The 16,062-nt window shown below is 36.5% G+C and overlaps 1 protein-coding gene across 1 annotated transcript; it reads left to right on the plus strand.

Annotated features, from left to right (window-relative positions):
• The first annotated feature begins 222 nt into the window (after positions 1 to 222).
• Positions 223 to 15,585, plus strand: LOC140158812 (kelch domain-containing protein 10-like). The gene is made up of 8 exons (XM_072182037.1): positions 223 to 449; positions 2,406 to 2,566; positions 3,836 to 3,920; positions 4,754 to 4,908; positions 5,471 to 5,734; positions 8,988 to 9,102; positions 9,940 to 10,079; positions 11,094 to 15,585. The coding sequence occupies exons 1-8, from the start codon at positions 365 to 367 to the stop codon at positions 11,322 to 11,324; spliced, it is 1,236 nt and encodes a 411-aa protein (XP_072038138.1). The 5' UTR covers positions 223 to 364; the 3' UTR covers positions 11,325 to 15,585.
• Positions 15,586 to 16,062: the final 477 nt, after the last annotated feature.

Raw genomic sequence — 16,062 nt, forward strand, 5'->3', positions numbered from 1 at the left:
TACAAGAAGTTACGTGGAAACTCTGGTGGGATACTCTTGTATAGGAAGGTATTTTGTACGAGAGTATAAAGCACATAGACTGGATGTAATTAATGATGTTGAGTACAAAAGTCCCTGGATATGTAAGAAAGAAGACGCATCATTATTGGCTAGTTGTATATCAAAATTATGCTTTTAGCTAATCACATCCAGCAATAGAAACATTCCCGGTGCAAAGGTCAAAATGTAAACAACCTATCGCAAATCGTGGAAGTGGGTTTGCCCGATGAATGTTTGTGTGTTTTTGCCTAATCGTAAACCATCTTTCATACAAAAATAAGATTAAATGACGCTAGAAATTGTACATCATCGGTAACTGAGATATATGATGGAGATCGAACAGCAATCTGACGGTGAAGGGAAGGTTGGCAAATTCTACCTTGTCGAACCTGTTCAAAGTCGCCATGCAGGTATTTTTTTTCATGGTTTATTACATGATTATACACATTACATTTACAACAATGAATATTAAGCATGATTGTTTACATTTTACATTACAATGAATAAGCATGGTTGATAAGCAATGATAATATTTAACTTAATAAGCTTACACACTCAGAACGCTGGCTGGTCACTCGCTGGGGTCACTCGCGGGGGTCACTCGCTGGCTACTCACATGCTCAGTGCAGTCATATTATAATTTTATTGGGTACATGTACTGCACTGATCAAATTCAGTGTTAAATGAAATGACTGAGCGACGTCGTGGGGGGGGGGGGCACATCAAAAAATTTTGGTGGGTATGTTCCCCCGGAGGTGGTGGGTCTTTGACTTTGGGAGCTGACAGCGTGCATCGGTAAAAGGGTTTTTTTTTTGAGCTGCGAACAAGTAAAATGGGGTTGGAGCTGCGAACAGTCAAAATCAAGGGTCTTTCTTCCTTAGCTTTTTGGTTGAAAATTGCCTGAAAAAACCCCAGAAATATGAGGAATGAGAAATTTTTGGGTCTTTTAGAGCTGAAATGATCAAATCAAGGGTCTTTCGGAGCTCTATTATGGTCAAATATAGGGTGTCTTTCGGAGCTGCAAAATCCAAAAAGGGGGGTCTTTCCGGGGGTAATGGTCATTTGTGTTAAATTTGAGTGCCCTCCCCCCGGGAGTGACGTCACGGTGAGCTACATTTTCTCAGTCATTCATATTCATTCATTCATATTTTTATTTCCATAAAAATCAAAGACATAACATGAAAAAATATATAAACACGGTATGGAGGAAAAGGCTGGAAGACCAAAAAGGTCTGAAAGTTTATAGCCTTTTCCTGAAATCAAATGAAATTAACAAAATAAATAAAAAGTCAAATAAATAGCAATAATTTTCATTCTTTCACAAGTTTTAGTCAATATCAGACATGTCATTGTCAGAAGCCCTCCCCCCCCCCTTGGCCTGCCAAAAATTGCTTGACCCCCCCTCAGCCCGCAAAAAAATCTTTATCCCCCTCAGTTGTAGTAACTACAAATTTCGAACGTTTGAGGACTTGTTCTCAAGTTGTAGCAGGTGCCATAGGCATGATAGGGTGTCTTCATTGTAATGTCGCAAAATATTAATATTGACAATAATTAACAACCTGTTTGACCTCTCCATATATTCATGTCATTGCTCACCTGTGTTTTCATATCATATTTTGTGGTGAAAAATGATTTTAAATGTGTAATTTGCAATCATTTTTGGAGCAACGATTTCTTCGTACCGACGGCTAAGTATGTATGTGAATGCACATTAAACACATATATTAAGCATATACACACTGTTGGAACTCCCGGTCGGGGCCAGGAGTTTCAATTATATTGGAACTGCCCCCCCCCCCCCACTTTGCACGTGGACATTTTTTGGATCCCAATTTGCAAACCATATGGTCTACAGTAAAATTAAGTATTTCTTGGCCAAACTGGAATATGCGTGTTGCGTCCATGTAGCGTACTAAGCGTAAACGCAATGTAAGACGCGTGTATGCTTTCTTCTGTACCATGCTATGTTCGTGTGTGTTTATCGCAGAGCATCTAACATTGATAGTGTTTCTCCAGTTTGGCCAAGAAATACTTAATTTTACTGTAGATTATAGGTATTTTGCGAGCGTTGCATATATTCAAACGTTTCCGTACTGTTTTGGCCGTTTTCATTGTTTTTAGAGCGTTTTATTAAAAGGCACCCCATGAATGTGTACCAAAAATCTCTTGCCCCCTCTTCTTGGCTGGCCAAAAATGGCTTGCCCCCCCATTCGCCGGCTCGTCAAAAATTTCATGCCAGGAATGCCCCCCCCCAATTTTACCACCAGGACTCATAATTATTGCACAGCCCCTCACTGTATAGTCTTTCAACATAATCTTGGTGATTGTGTAATTGTTTGACTTTGTAATTTTGTTCATACTACCAGGTTACAAGGTTCCTTATCCTAGAAGCGGTCACTGTTGTGTCACTGATGATAGAAATCTGTATGTATTTGGAGGTTACCATCCTGAATATCAGAGACCACTAGAACATCCAAACCCAGAGATTGAAGGCAATATGATCATATTTAATGAGGTCTTTCAAGAGGTAAGTTCTAGTTTTTGGAAATTCATACTGAAATATAAACCACTACGACAGGGATGTGTCAGGAATATTAACCAGCACTCCTTTGTGGTTGAAGGATTATTTTGTATGGGAAAAACCATGGTTGAGTATCAGTATTGACTGCACACATAAGAGCATTTGCCCTTTACACATGAGAGCAATTTTAATACTTGAGATCTTCAATGGCCTCATTTGACAATTAGATCACCTTTGACCTCAAATATCTCCATTCACTTGATGTTCACACCCAAAGATTATTATTACCAGATTTGGTTGGCATATAAGTATTTTTGGAAGCAGAATTATAGCCATAAACATTTTCGGTTAACATTTTTGAACACATGTGACACGATCTGGTCCATTGAGGCCAAAGGTGGCAAATTTGAAATTGAGGTAAAGGCAAAAATAATGAGTAAAAAAACAATAAAATACATAAGAAAACTTCAGAACTTTAGAACCAAGTATGCTAGTCCTTTGGTGTTTTCAGTATATGATAGCTTGATATTACTATATTATAGTAACTCAATTTTCAAAAATGCCTCCTTTGGCCTCTACCAGATCGTGTTACATTATAATTGACACTCACATGATTGTGTAATGGAGGCAGGATTGCAGCTCTGGCCAACAGTGCTCCCAATATTTCACTGAATGACATTTTGTGCTATATAAAATTACTATTGTCCTGTGGTGACATCACAGGGTGATATTTTATAGGATAATGGTATGCAGTGATACTGGGAATATTGTATGACATGAGCTATAGTTTCCACCAATTAGTGGACTGGTAGGATTCCTGGTTACAGCTCTACTTGTACCTCTGTCAGGAATTACATTGTACAATAAGAGCCAGTCAGTTTTGCATTTTGAAAGTGAACAGTGAAAGTTACCAAAAGAACCTTAAATTATTACATTTATCTAAATCGTTCAATAATACATAGTGTATGTTGTTGGCATGTGAGCCTAACAAATAAATATTTGTACGATACCCCATTCTTGCCTGGCTGACCACTGACCATCATGGATTCATGGTAGATTCTTCAAATCAGCTTGGCTGCTAATGCTTTATAAGCTACTAGCATGCTTGATCCCAGATTTGGTCTTGTGTGGTCTTGTCTGAGGAATTGAATAGTACAGTACAGAAAGGTAATGAAATACATTTGTTGGCTATTTATTTATCCATGTAAACCAGAGATATCAAATATTACATCATAATATCACAAATCTTTTTTTTTTTGTTGCATTTCCTTTTAGCTGTGGTGCTTTAATTTTGACACAAGGACTTGGTGTGAGGTGGAAACAACAGGAGAACCCCCACGACAAACAGCTTCAATGTCAAGTAAGTGGCACAAATATGTGAATCTGTGTGTCTTTCATGTGCGAGCGTTTAAATGTGAGCGCATCTGTTTTCACCCACATTCTCACAAGCATGGACTTCAGCATGAATTTAAGCTTGTAAAGCGTGGACACAAACACTATGAACGTCCATGGTTACAAGACATATTCTAAAGGGCATTACACACCTTTAAAAAGAATTAAGCCTATTATATAAAGAAATAGGTTCCATATTGGAGGTATATAATATCAGGTCCACGGTGTGGCGATTAATAGTCAGACTTGTGTATAAAAGCCCCCAGTTAAGTTTAATTGTGAAATGTTACAATTTTCATGTCCTAAAATCCAAATGAATGGTGTGTTTGTATCTGCATTCAAACTGCAGGCGTACCAACTGTTACCAACTCAAAAACCTCCAAAGTAAGTCGATTATGTACAAATTCATATTTCAAAACTACACAGTAAGAATATGGGTGTATAAATCTCCACAGTTGAAAAGTCATACAGACCTCTTGGCAGGTCATATAAGAGGGTGTGTTAGCTCATATTTTCATTACAATAAAAAGCTGCAGTCACAATCTCATCAGGAATTGTTGATTAAACAGATATAGGTATTGAAGCATTATCTTGAGACATAGGTAGAGATTCCTACAATCATGTAACCAAACCAACCTTGATATAAGGGTGTTATGCAAGATGTAATATGATAGCTCTGAAAATAGGATACCAAATGAACAAATAATTCATTGTAGTTACTTCAATAAAAATCTGACCATTTCCTGGCCTGGATTCCACACTGTGTACCAGTAACATCAAGATTCTGTCTTTTCCCTTCAGTGACTCTAGCTGGTAATGTGCTTCTGTTCTTCGGCGGTACCTGCTTTCCCTGGGGCTCCATTAGTAACAACAAAATTTACATGTTAGATCTAAGAGAAAAAAGATGGTCTGTTCTTCAGGTCACAGGAGAGAAACCACCAAAAAAGTACGGTCAGGTAAGTGAGAAAGTTACTATCATTTGGTGACAATTAGCAGGGTTGTAGCTATGGTGGGTGGCAGTTGGAGGTGGAGCCCAACACTCACTTTTGGAGTCCACCACTTAGGCTTTTGATCATAGAGCATACCACTCAAACTCAAAAAAATATGTATATTTTATCAAATTTATTCTTAAAGTGGCCACTTTGGTTAAAATCTAAATCGAGCAAATTCTGTAAATTGCCACTCAAATTCTGCTATCTGCAACCCTGACAATTAGTATAATGAAATGAAACTAACTACAGTGTATGTTATCATTATATATATGTATCAAACAGGGATCAAAAACCATACTTAAATATTCCTCTAAATAGCACATATTGATGGCCAAGTCATACAAAATAGTCTTTTTTTATTATTAATTTGTATTTTTTATCGATCACTTCATATCAGAACTAAGCCAGAACATATCAGAACTAAGCCAGTCATTTCAGTTTTAAAAAAAGTGATGAAGGTTTACAAATGGGTCATAGGTTGATACATTTCAATATCCAATTTACTTCTTATTCTTTATTTCCACAGGCCATTATTTTACTTCAAGATAAACTCTTTGTTTACGGTGGATGCCGACAGATCTCTGAATTTGAGTTTCTGTTTGATTCCGATCTACACATGCTCAACCTGCAGACCCAAATCTGGTCATCTTTGTCAGATTCCAAATCACAAACCCGCGAGATGATTGAAGCGAGAGGAATGTATCGTCATGGCTTGGCACATTATAATAATAGAATATTTATCATTGGAAGCAGTTGGACTGAATTATATGCCCATAAACTTCAAACAAAGGTCAGTTACAGTTAATCAATGTCGGCGACTACGTATAGCCCATATGGCTTACAGCTTGATTTTAGCAAAATGTCAAATTAAACCATCCCATAGGGTTTACTGTGGCGTGATCTAAGAGGCTGTGTTCATTATTTGCGTGTTTTAGGGAAGTTTATGGAAATATTTGAAACTCTACCCTTTGTCAATTAAATAGATACAAGTTAACTTGCATTATGACAATATGGTATGAAAATGTGGCTAGTGTCCGAAATAAGGAAAATATGTAGGTTGTCCCGAGGATAACTAAAGCATAAATTCTGCTTGTCCTCAAAACATTTTGGTTGTCCCAAAAATGTGTCATATTTTTTAGTGCAAAAAAAAAAATCAAATTTGATGTATTTTTTTCTGCAAAATCCATAGCCACAAATTGCTAAACCTGTGCAACAGCCCTCGAATTAACCCACGGCACCGACGGCATATTGCTGTGGGTGCCCACCCCCATTGCCGTTGAAGTTGCCGTGGGTGCCCTAGCCGGCCAGCCCTGCCCCTAAGTACTGGTTAAAACCCCGAAAAATTGTGGAAAATTAAAATCGAAAATCTTGAACACGATCGCTATTTTCAGCATCGTAACCCAGCTATCAATTATAGTTTGTTGTGAATTAATATTCATTACCCCTACGTAAGCTTCCATATTCAGCCAATCGCATCCGCTTTTATACATTATCTGGTTGCTAGAAATCTGACTTCATTTTCCCGATTGGTCAGAAAAATACCTTCAGCTTACTATCGACCAATCAGAAACGCTGTTAGTAACTAAGCTTCCTTGTGTCGTGAACAAAATCCGAGCGCTGGGCAAATCAATTGATCTCTCGATTAGCAAACATTGACTTCCCATTGCAAACCGATGGCGATACCCTTCCGGTATCATCTTATCTTGTACATGTGAGCCCATCTCTAGATATGTTTTGCACGAAATAGTTTTTATCCCGGCGAATTTGATCAATATTATTACCAAAGTTACAGCTGTTTCACCGCTGTTTCGAGTCAGTTTTGCAGCTCAGAACTAATCGCAGAATTTAAGTAAATTAAACTGTTGATTTTTGACTGCTTTGTATTATTTAAGCAGGTTTTTTGAGCAATCAGGTTAGTTTTAGTGTAAAGTTGAGAGTCGAATTTTACTTTGGTGTCAAATTCAGCTGACAGCAATGCATCTATTCGCTTTTGAGAAATTGCCTTGGTGCCCTTTTCAAATTTTCAACAGTTGCCATGATGCCCTTATGAAATATTACAAATTGCGGTGCTGCCTTGCCTTTTCAGTGAAAATCCAAGGCAATTATCAACTTGCCCTAAAAAAGTTGCCGTGCCCCTTCAGATCCTTAATTCGAGGGCTGCTGTGCAAGCTTCAAAATTCGCCATTCTGATCATGTGGATCTCAAGTACTGCAACCATTGGGTTCCTCAGAAATGGTTAATTAAAAATATTCTGAACTGGACATGCTGAACAAGTGGACATTACATCATATTATAATACTTAGTGCTAGCAGTGTGGTCTGTAGATCTCGCTTAGGGAGGACAGTTTTTATGGTCTACTTAGCTCGGCAATAATGCTTTGCTGTCTTCGATAATGGTTCATGTACGCTAGAGCGTTCGATAGGAACAAGCGAACAGTATACGAGTTTGCTGATATCTATCGGAGCGTTCAGCAGAGCAGCAGGATTATAAACACGGTTGATGTAAAACCAAAATCAATTTCCTTTTGTTCAGTAAGTACATAACGACCCACTCATCAACTACTCAAGTGGTCATTAAATAAGCATGTCTCAGGTCGTGTCTGCGGTCAATAGAAAGTAAATAATGTGTGTAAGTTTACGTTTACATAAAGTGGTGTAATTAGGTTTCAAGGGGTTGTTAATTCAAGCATGGTCGTAAAATTGATTCGATCGATATTTTGGTCAATGTGTTATATCGGAGCAGAGTTGTCAATTGAGCGGAGCCTGGCAGAGTTTGCTACAGGCTTTAATGGGTTTGGGCTTTGATAAAAGCCAGGTACCTCTCCGATACAATGCGCTATCGAAGACAGCAAAGCATTGCTGAGCTCAGTAGACCATAAAAACTGTCCTCCCTTAAGGATACAAATTACAATCAAACATGAAGTCAAAAGTCAAAATTTAATATCAAGTTTAAATCATGATTTTGAAGGTAAAATATAGTGGTTGTCCAGGGATAAGTAGATAGCTCAATATGGTTGTCCCCAGTGATTTTTGGACAAGAGGATAAGTGATTATTTCGAACACTGAATGTGGCGAACAAATTGATTTAACCTTAACTCATTAATAATCTTATTTAATGGGAATTGCTTCAGCAAATTGCCTCATATTTAATATTTTTTGCGTATTTTGGCATTTTGGAAAAAATCTAAAAAAACTTTTCAATTTTTTTTTTTAAGATTTTTCCAAAATGTCAAAAAATTCATATAAATAACGCAATGGCGTATTCTTAGCAGCCCTATATATTAGTCTCCTGTATACTCTTCTAGCTTGGTCCAGACCGTCCAGTTAAGATTGGTCTTAAACCCTGGAATTGCAGAAACTTTTGGACCTCATAACTGCATTATATTTTGGTCAATGTGTTATATCGGAGCAGAGTTGTCAATTGAGCGGAGCCTGGCAGAGTTTGCTACAGGCTTTAATGGGTTTGGGCTTTGATAAAAGCCAGGTACCTCTCGATACAATGCGCTTATCGAAGACAGCAAAGCATTGCTGAGCTCAGTAGACCATAAAAACTGTCCTCCCTTAAGGATACAAATTACAATCAAACATGAAGTCAAAAGTCAAAATTTAATATCAAGTTTAAATCATGATTTTGAAGGTAAAATATAGTGGTTGTCCAGGGGATAAGTAGATAGCTCAATATGGTTGTCCCCAGTGATTTTTGGACAAGAGGATAAGTGATTATTTCGAACACTGAATGTGGCGAACAAATTGATTTAACCTTAACTCATTAATAATCTTATTTAATGGGAATTGCTTCAGCAAATTGCCTCATATTTAATATTTTTGTGTGTAGTTTAGTGTGACCTACCCCACTGGCCGGTGCCAAGAAAAGATGAGGGCAATATCGGGGAGGGGGGATTTGAATTGTTGTTCTTTTGAATGTAGTGACAGTGATTTATAAGATATAAGATTGCTTTCATGTGTAGGGTTTAAGGCATAATTCAATGAATACAAAATCGAGCGATAAATATTAATGTTTTTAAAACTTATTTTGTGTTACAGCTACATGCATTTAATACAGACACACTGGAGTGGGAACTAGTTAATATTGCCCCTTCAAGAGATGATGATTACCCAGAGAGAAGAGTATATCACAGTAGTGTACAATGTGGCAATGGTAAGTACAGTGTTGGAAATAAGCAGGACCTCAGGCCAAATACTGTAAAGTGTGATATTTTCATGGTATTATTTGTTCACAATTTGAACTGTTTGGAGCAATTTTGCTTATTTTATATTTGTGATTAGAAACATTTACACATTAAACCTATTATGGGTAAAAGTAAAATACATATACGTATATAAAAGTATACATTTTTACATGTATCATAAATTGTTCATTTTTGGAGAAAATCCTAAAAAATGTTTCCCATTTTGATGTCACAGATGGATTAGTCAAATGCTTGCCATTCTAAATATGTATAATTTTATATACTTTAGACCAAAACTTATGCAGTTATGAGGTCCAAAAGTTTCTGCAATTCCAGGGTTTAAGACCAATCTTAACTGGACGGTCTGGACCAAGCTAGAAGAGTATACAGGAGACTAATATATAGGGCTGCTAAGAATACGCAATTGCGTTATTTGCGGCGCAATTTTTTGACATTTTGGAAAAAATCTTAAAAATAAAAAAAAAAATTGAAAAGTTTTTTTAGATTTTTTCCAAAATGCCAAAATACGCAAATTGCGCTGCAAATAACCCAATTGCATATTCTTAGCAGCCCTTCTAATATATATGCTGATTAAATGGAATATGGTATCAATGAATTTGATAAAAATTTTTATTAATTGTAATACATTTTGAAATTTGAATATAAGTTATAACATTGCATATAGGAACTTTATATAACATTGCATATAGGAACTTTCTTGAATATGAACACATTATCTTTATATCGTGTTCAATCTTTATATCATGTTCAATTTCTTTACACAAGTATTTTTGTCCTCTTTTTAGATGTTTATATATGTGGTGGACACAATAATGTGAAAATATATGATGATGTATGGAAATTAAGTCTATCTGAGTTAAGATGGACTAGGTTAACAGCTGTGATGCCACAACCAGCCTTCTTCCATTCAGCAGCTGTCACATCGGTGAGTACAAAATGCTGTATTAAGAGAACTTTCTCTTGACAATATTTGAGGGAAAAGATGTAAAATTAAATTTGGCTGAGAATTTTGTCTTTTGGTTTATCAATGGGTCCAAATTTCTTGACAAATTGGTATATTGGTGAGCCCCCTTTTAAATTCTCAATGACACGCCCCTACCCAAACCAAACTTTTGAGTAATTCCTGTGCTTGGCACACACCTTTTGGATTTATGGATGCATGCACTCAAATTATAAGGTGAAAAGAACCAGATCCGGCCAGGGGGGGGGGGGCACATTAATGAACTTCATTGCTTGCTCAGCTAATGAGGTGCTTGTATTTCATGATGTGATTCAATAAGCCAATCAGCACTCCACTTTCACCATTTAGAGGTGTAGGATGGGTCTGTATTATGTGGGAAAGTCTTAACAGTCCACAGCAAGGTGAATCAGACTCAAACTTGTGTGTCAGCAATTGTGCTATTGCTGTATGTCCTTGGTTGATGATGTTTAGGTAAATATATGGGTGTGCATAGGGGTGTTTATACATATGTGACCCCTCAGCACAACTGAGCCCTGAAGTCGCCAATCATCATTTTTGAGATATTCAACCAAAATATTCTGCTTGAAATTAGCTTTAAAATGATGTATATCATGTCTATAGTACTTGACATTTAAGTAGTGAAAAATCAATAAAACAGTCAATAAATCCTTTGTTTCCTATTGTTTATTGTTAAGTTCGATGGAGCATATCTCAATAGTGGCACTGGCGACATCCGGGCTCAGTTGTGGAGGATGGTCACATATGTGTATAAGCCTTTGTGTGACAAAGTTTTGGTGAGAGTGATTGACAAGTATTATGAAGTAAATAACTCTTCTTATAAAGCTGTCCACAAGTAAGGGCTTATTGCTTCATTTTAACATAAGTTCCTTTCAAATCCTTTGAGCCTCAGTAGCATTGGGCTACATGAACAGTAAATTTTTATGAATATTTCTCTTCACCTACTAATCTCTTTTACAGACAAAATGCATGTACATATACGGTGGAGTGACTTGTCTAGAGGACCGTGTCAGAACATCAGACGTGTACAAGATCTGGTTGGAGCCACATATACCGTCTTTACTTGAACTCAGCTGGAAGACTATATTATCGCACATTCCTGATATTTATGGAGTGCCTAGAGAACACTTGCTCATGCTTGGTGTACCCAGACATTTGATTGACAGGTTAAAACCGGTATGGCCGGTTTAAACAACTATACTAGTTGAAGACTTCCAGGATTGTCTGTATTGTTTCATCATTGGCACTCGGTATCATCATGGCTTTTGAACAGAAGCAAACTTCATAAACAAGTTGCATCTTCTGTAGGTCACAATTGCTAACTTATGAGATAACTTGTTCAAATTTCCTGTAAGTGTAGCAAATCAAAGCAAGTTGCAATTTTTTGTATATTTTCAGAAATAATGTTCTTTAAGCTGTTCTTAACCCCAATTATGAATATTTCCGCTGCTTTTTCACCAAAGTGGTTTTGTGTGTGATGGGGTGGTGCTAACAGGATTTTTCTTTGCATGCAGTAAAATGTGATGTATATTGTATCATGTCTTCATTTTAAATGGGCATTATATGTGACATAAAAAACAAGCAAACTGAGGACAATGTTTCATCAGCTGTTTTCCTGTCAATTTGATATTATGTGACACGATCTGATCCACTCAGACCAAAGTCAGAATATCATCAGTGCCTAATCTTACTGGTGTTAAAATCCCTAATAAGTCCATGGCATAGTTTTTACAGGGTTCCCACTGTCCTTGAAAGTCCTGAATTTGAAAACACCTTTTCAAGGCCTTGAAAGTCGTAGAAATTTGCACATGGTCCTTGAAAGTCCTTGAAAATTGGAATTTTACCTGAAGTATAATTTTGACCAAATTTTGGGAGTGTAAAGGAGCTGTCACTTTAGATTAATCGTGCGCATGGAGAGCCGCATCATGATTTTTGTATTGTGGTAAGTCCTTGAAAATCATGCTTTTGGACCTTGAAAGTCCTTGAATTTTAAAGGCTTCAAGGTGCGGGAATCCTGTTCTTATAATATGTCCATTTTCTTATTTTTTACAGTTATTTTGCTAGTTATTTTGCTTCTGTCTCAATTTCATTGTTGCTGACTTTAGGCTGATCAGATCATGTCACATATAACACTCAAACCTTAACTTTATTCTACTATAATGATGTGAGTTCCCAGTTAATATGGAAGTAGGATTTGGATCAAACTGCAGTGCAGGAAATTCCATGCCCTAGAGCCAAAATGTTAGAATTGTAATGTAACCAGTTTGTCCTCATTTTGACTTGACTTGGGATGGATTTCACAAAGAGTTGTGATGCATTGTGACATTGTACTCAATTTGCTTGCTCAGGTTACATTTATTGAGAATCAATGCTAGCAGACAGTATAGATATATGTGAACCATTACATCAAAATACAGCAGTTGTTGGAAAGGTTACTTATAGATAGAGCAAAGAAAATAGGTACAGAAAAACAATAGGCAATTTCCACTAGATTTTGAATATTAAATGCCTTTCTTTGACTTGGACAACTGTTGTGTCTTGATGTACTGATGGGTCACATATTCATGATTCTGTATGCTGGTATACATGTACAAATATTAAACTATGTGAGTGTGATGTATAATAACAAGATGGATTGTTTCTATAAGAGAGATTCTAAAGACTAAAGAGTGTGGACTCAAAATTGCCCCATGTTTCACGCTATGGTAAATCCTTCATATTGTCACACTTGAGCACTAAAAATGTGTATCTCCTGCATTTATCAGCACAAGCCTGAAATCAACTTGATGTATTTAACCTAGAGCATACAGAGGTTTGCACATGTAGTCATATCGGTCGATACACATTCAATTTTATTGGGCAATTTCAAAGACCCTAGATACAAAATTACCATTTTGCTCTATGAATGTGTATATAGTGCACAATGGTAGATTGTGTATGGTCTTAGAAATTGCCCAATAAAATTGAACACGTATCGGCTGCATTATTGGCACGATGCAAAACATAAACAGACATGCACTAGCAATATAAAGGTTGCCAGGTGCATGTCAAAATAATCCAGAGGCTGAGTGACACACAAGCATGGCTGAGTCCAGACTCTTTCATTCTAACCTCATTGCTTGTTCCATGTCACAAGCTGTTAAATGGATCAATATATCTTGAAGATGTTTAATTTGTAGTGACTAATTACAGGACTTACCTTTCCCTGGGTGTGTTTTCTAAGCTTTTACTTGTTCTTGACCACCATTTATTATCCTAGACCATAGCTCCATGGTACACCTCATAGACCAGCTATTTATTATTCTTATGGAAATATTATACTACCAATTTGTAAATTGATACTTCAAGTTGATGCAGTCTGTGCCTGTGCTAACTTGATAAGCACCCCCGTCCCCCACCCTGTACCAACTGTTCCAATTTACTAACGGCTCTAGTTTGTTCAAAAGCTATATACTGATATTAATAATGAATAGGGCCGCTATACAGCGATGCAATTTCTTATGGTCAGGACAGTAAGTGGTCAAGAAATAATGAAAGCCTTTTCTATTTAGTTTAACATTTTGTAGTATGTTAAGGATTTATATAATCTTTAAATGAAATTTGAGTCAACTGTTAGTGTAGTAAAAAGGTATCAACAAAAGTGTACACACCCATTGTTGTTGTACATGTAGTATCTACCCATGCATGTAGACACCACACAAACAAATATGTGACATGATCAAGGGAAGTGAGTCGGATGTCGCTAATATTGATTTTGAGATATTGGAAAAGAAAGTGTTAAAATTCTTTTGTTTTATATTGTTTTCCGCCATTGATAAATTGACGTAACTTTGCAAAGAAAAGTTGTATCAACATGGGGTTTTCAGTTTCTGAAAGCTGTAAATGTCCTCTTTAGAAACGTATGTAAAACTCATTTTCGACCAGGGTCGACATGTGACTCATTCCCCTTGATCATGTCACATTTGATCAGACAGTTTCAAATGTTAAGGTATAGAAAGTAGTTTTTATCATTGGGCTATTCCAGTTGAAATCCATACACCCCCATGGAAGACATGTCCTTAATCCCGCACATAGGGAGTGTGAATTTCAAATGGGTTTACCTGAATGGGTAACTCCATTTAAAATCTACACCCTTACATGTTTTCCATGGGTGTATGGATTTCAACTGGAATAGTCCATTGTACCAGTTAATATTCCTCTACCGCTGAATTTAGACCAAGACGGCTTTTGTCATGTGTCCAAGTTTTTTTTTATAGTTTATACTTGTTTATGTGCAATCAGACTTACAGTTGTTGCACTTTTCAATGCACTTTTACAATGACAGGTCTGTACAGAATAATTAATAATAATTAAATGTAGATGGTCAGATTTTTTCACATTGTGTTTTGTACCTCACATTGAGGCCTGTTCCAAAATAATCTGATTTCCAGATACAAGTACCTGTGCGTAAAGCTGTATAATCTCTACATAAAATCTGCACAGTATGCTAATTTCATGTCCCCTTCCGAGGTTCCCTTATATAAAGCACAAGCTCAAATTTGTATTTGTGACCAATTCTCACTCTCAAGAATTTTGGCATGCCAAATGAGGTATTTCCTCCTCAAAAATGACCCAATTTTACCCCAAAACTATGTTTGTCATTGAGAATGGCAATTCTTTTGCATTAAATAAATCTCAATTTCTCCAGCACCAATTTCCATGATCACAATATAGGACATTGGGGTGAACACTGATTGCGACAAAACAGGATCAAATTTGTGCAAGTTAAGGCTGTATCATACTAAACAATTGCAATGAGGCATAACTTTTGTTGCTTTTCGGAAAAGCGATTGCTGATATCTGATCGATAAGTCGCTAGCATACACAAGTGTCAGATCAACCAGTTGACTTGAAGGCAACTTTGTTGCTACCTTGCTAGATAGATAGGACACTGGTAGTGATTGTGTAGCGTTTGATTACTAGGGGTCTTTAAATTGCATGCTGGGACTGTTAGTATGATATGGGCATTACAGTCTAGACTGGGAGGCAGTGCTTGGTCTATACAGAATGTGATGATGATTAGTGTAAAAGATATGAAATTAAAATGCGATGTTGCTTTTCCTATTAAAGCTATTGCTGATCAACTTACTACTTTATCTTTCTCATTGCTCCTGAAAATGTACAAAAGCAATCTTAGTGTAAATTCAGCTTTAGTCTGTGAAAAAGTTCCTTTTGTTAAAGTAGGCTTAAGTAGGCTTACTAACAAATATGCTGCAATATAATACATACATTGTATAAAGTTGTAAATAAAAATAATGTTTAATCAAGAGTTATATATATATATATATCTGTTATACTATATCAAATATTGGTTAGTTTTTCTTCTAAGTTAACACAAATTCTTTTTACCTCATATTCAATAGAACATTGAATAAAAATTTGTATTACCTCTGAATTTATTGTAAATTTGTCTTCATTGATATGTAAATTTGAATGTACACCTCATAGAGGTTGAAGTACAAGCATATATTAAAGGGCATCAGAACCATATTACTACAGGTCAAAGGACAATCCTTTCACACTTCTTGTGCGAGTATACAAATAAGGAAATGGGACGCATTAATTAGCTGCTAGAATCCGGGCTTGAAAAATCACCATTTGATTGGCTGAACTGTGTGAAGTTGCACTGTGTGATCTAGGCAGTATACAGACAGTAAGAGAATTGAGGTACCAGTTATGTTCACCCCTGTATATCCTAAACAAAGACTAAAACCAGCAGCTAATACCTGTTCCCTAAGCTCTGATTTAAGACCTCATTTGTTGAAATCGGTTGAGAATTAAAGAAACAGTGCTTGATAACCCAAGGAAGGAACCAAATCAAAAGTTACATTTAAATGTTCTTATCATTGGAAAGCACAGCACTAGTTTGTGTTTGAGAACACTGTGTACA

This window comes from Amphiura filiformis, chromosome 8, assembly GCF_039555335.1.
Source record: "Amphiura filiformis chromosome 8, Afil_fr2py, whole genome shotgun sequence".
Taxonomy (NCBI): Eukaryota; Metazoa; Echinodermata; class Ophiuroidea; order Amphilepidida; family Amphiuridae; genus Amphiura; species Amphiura filiformis.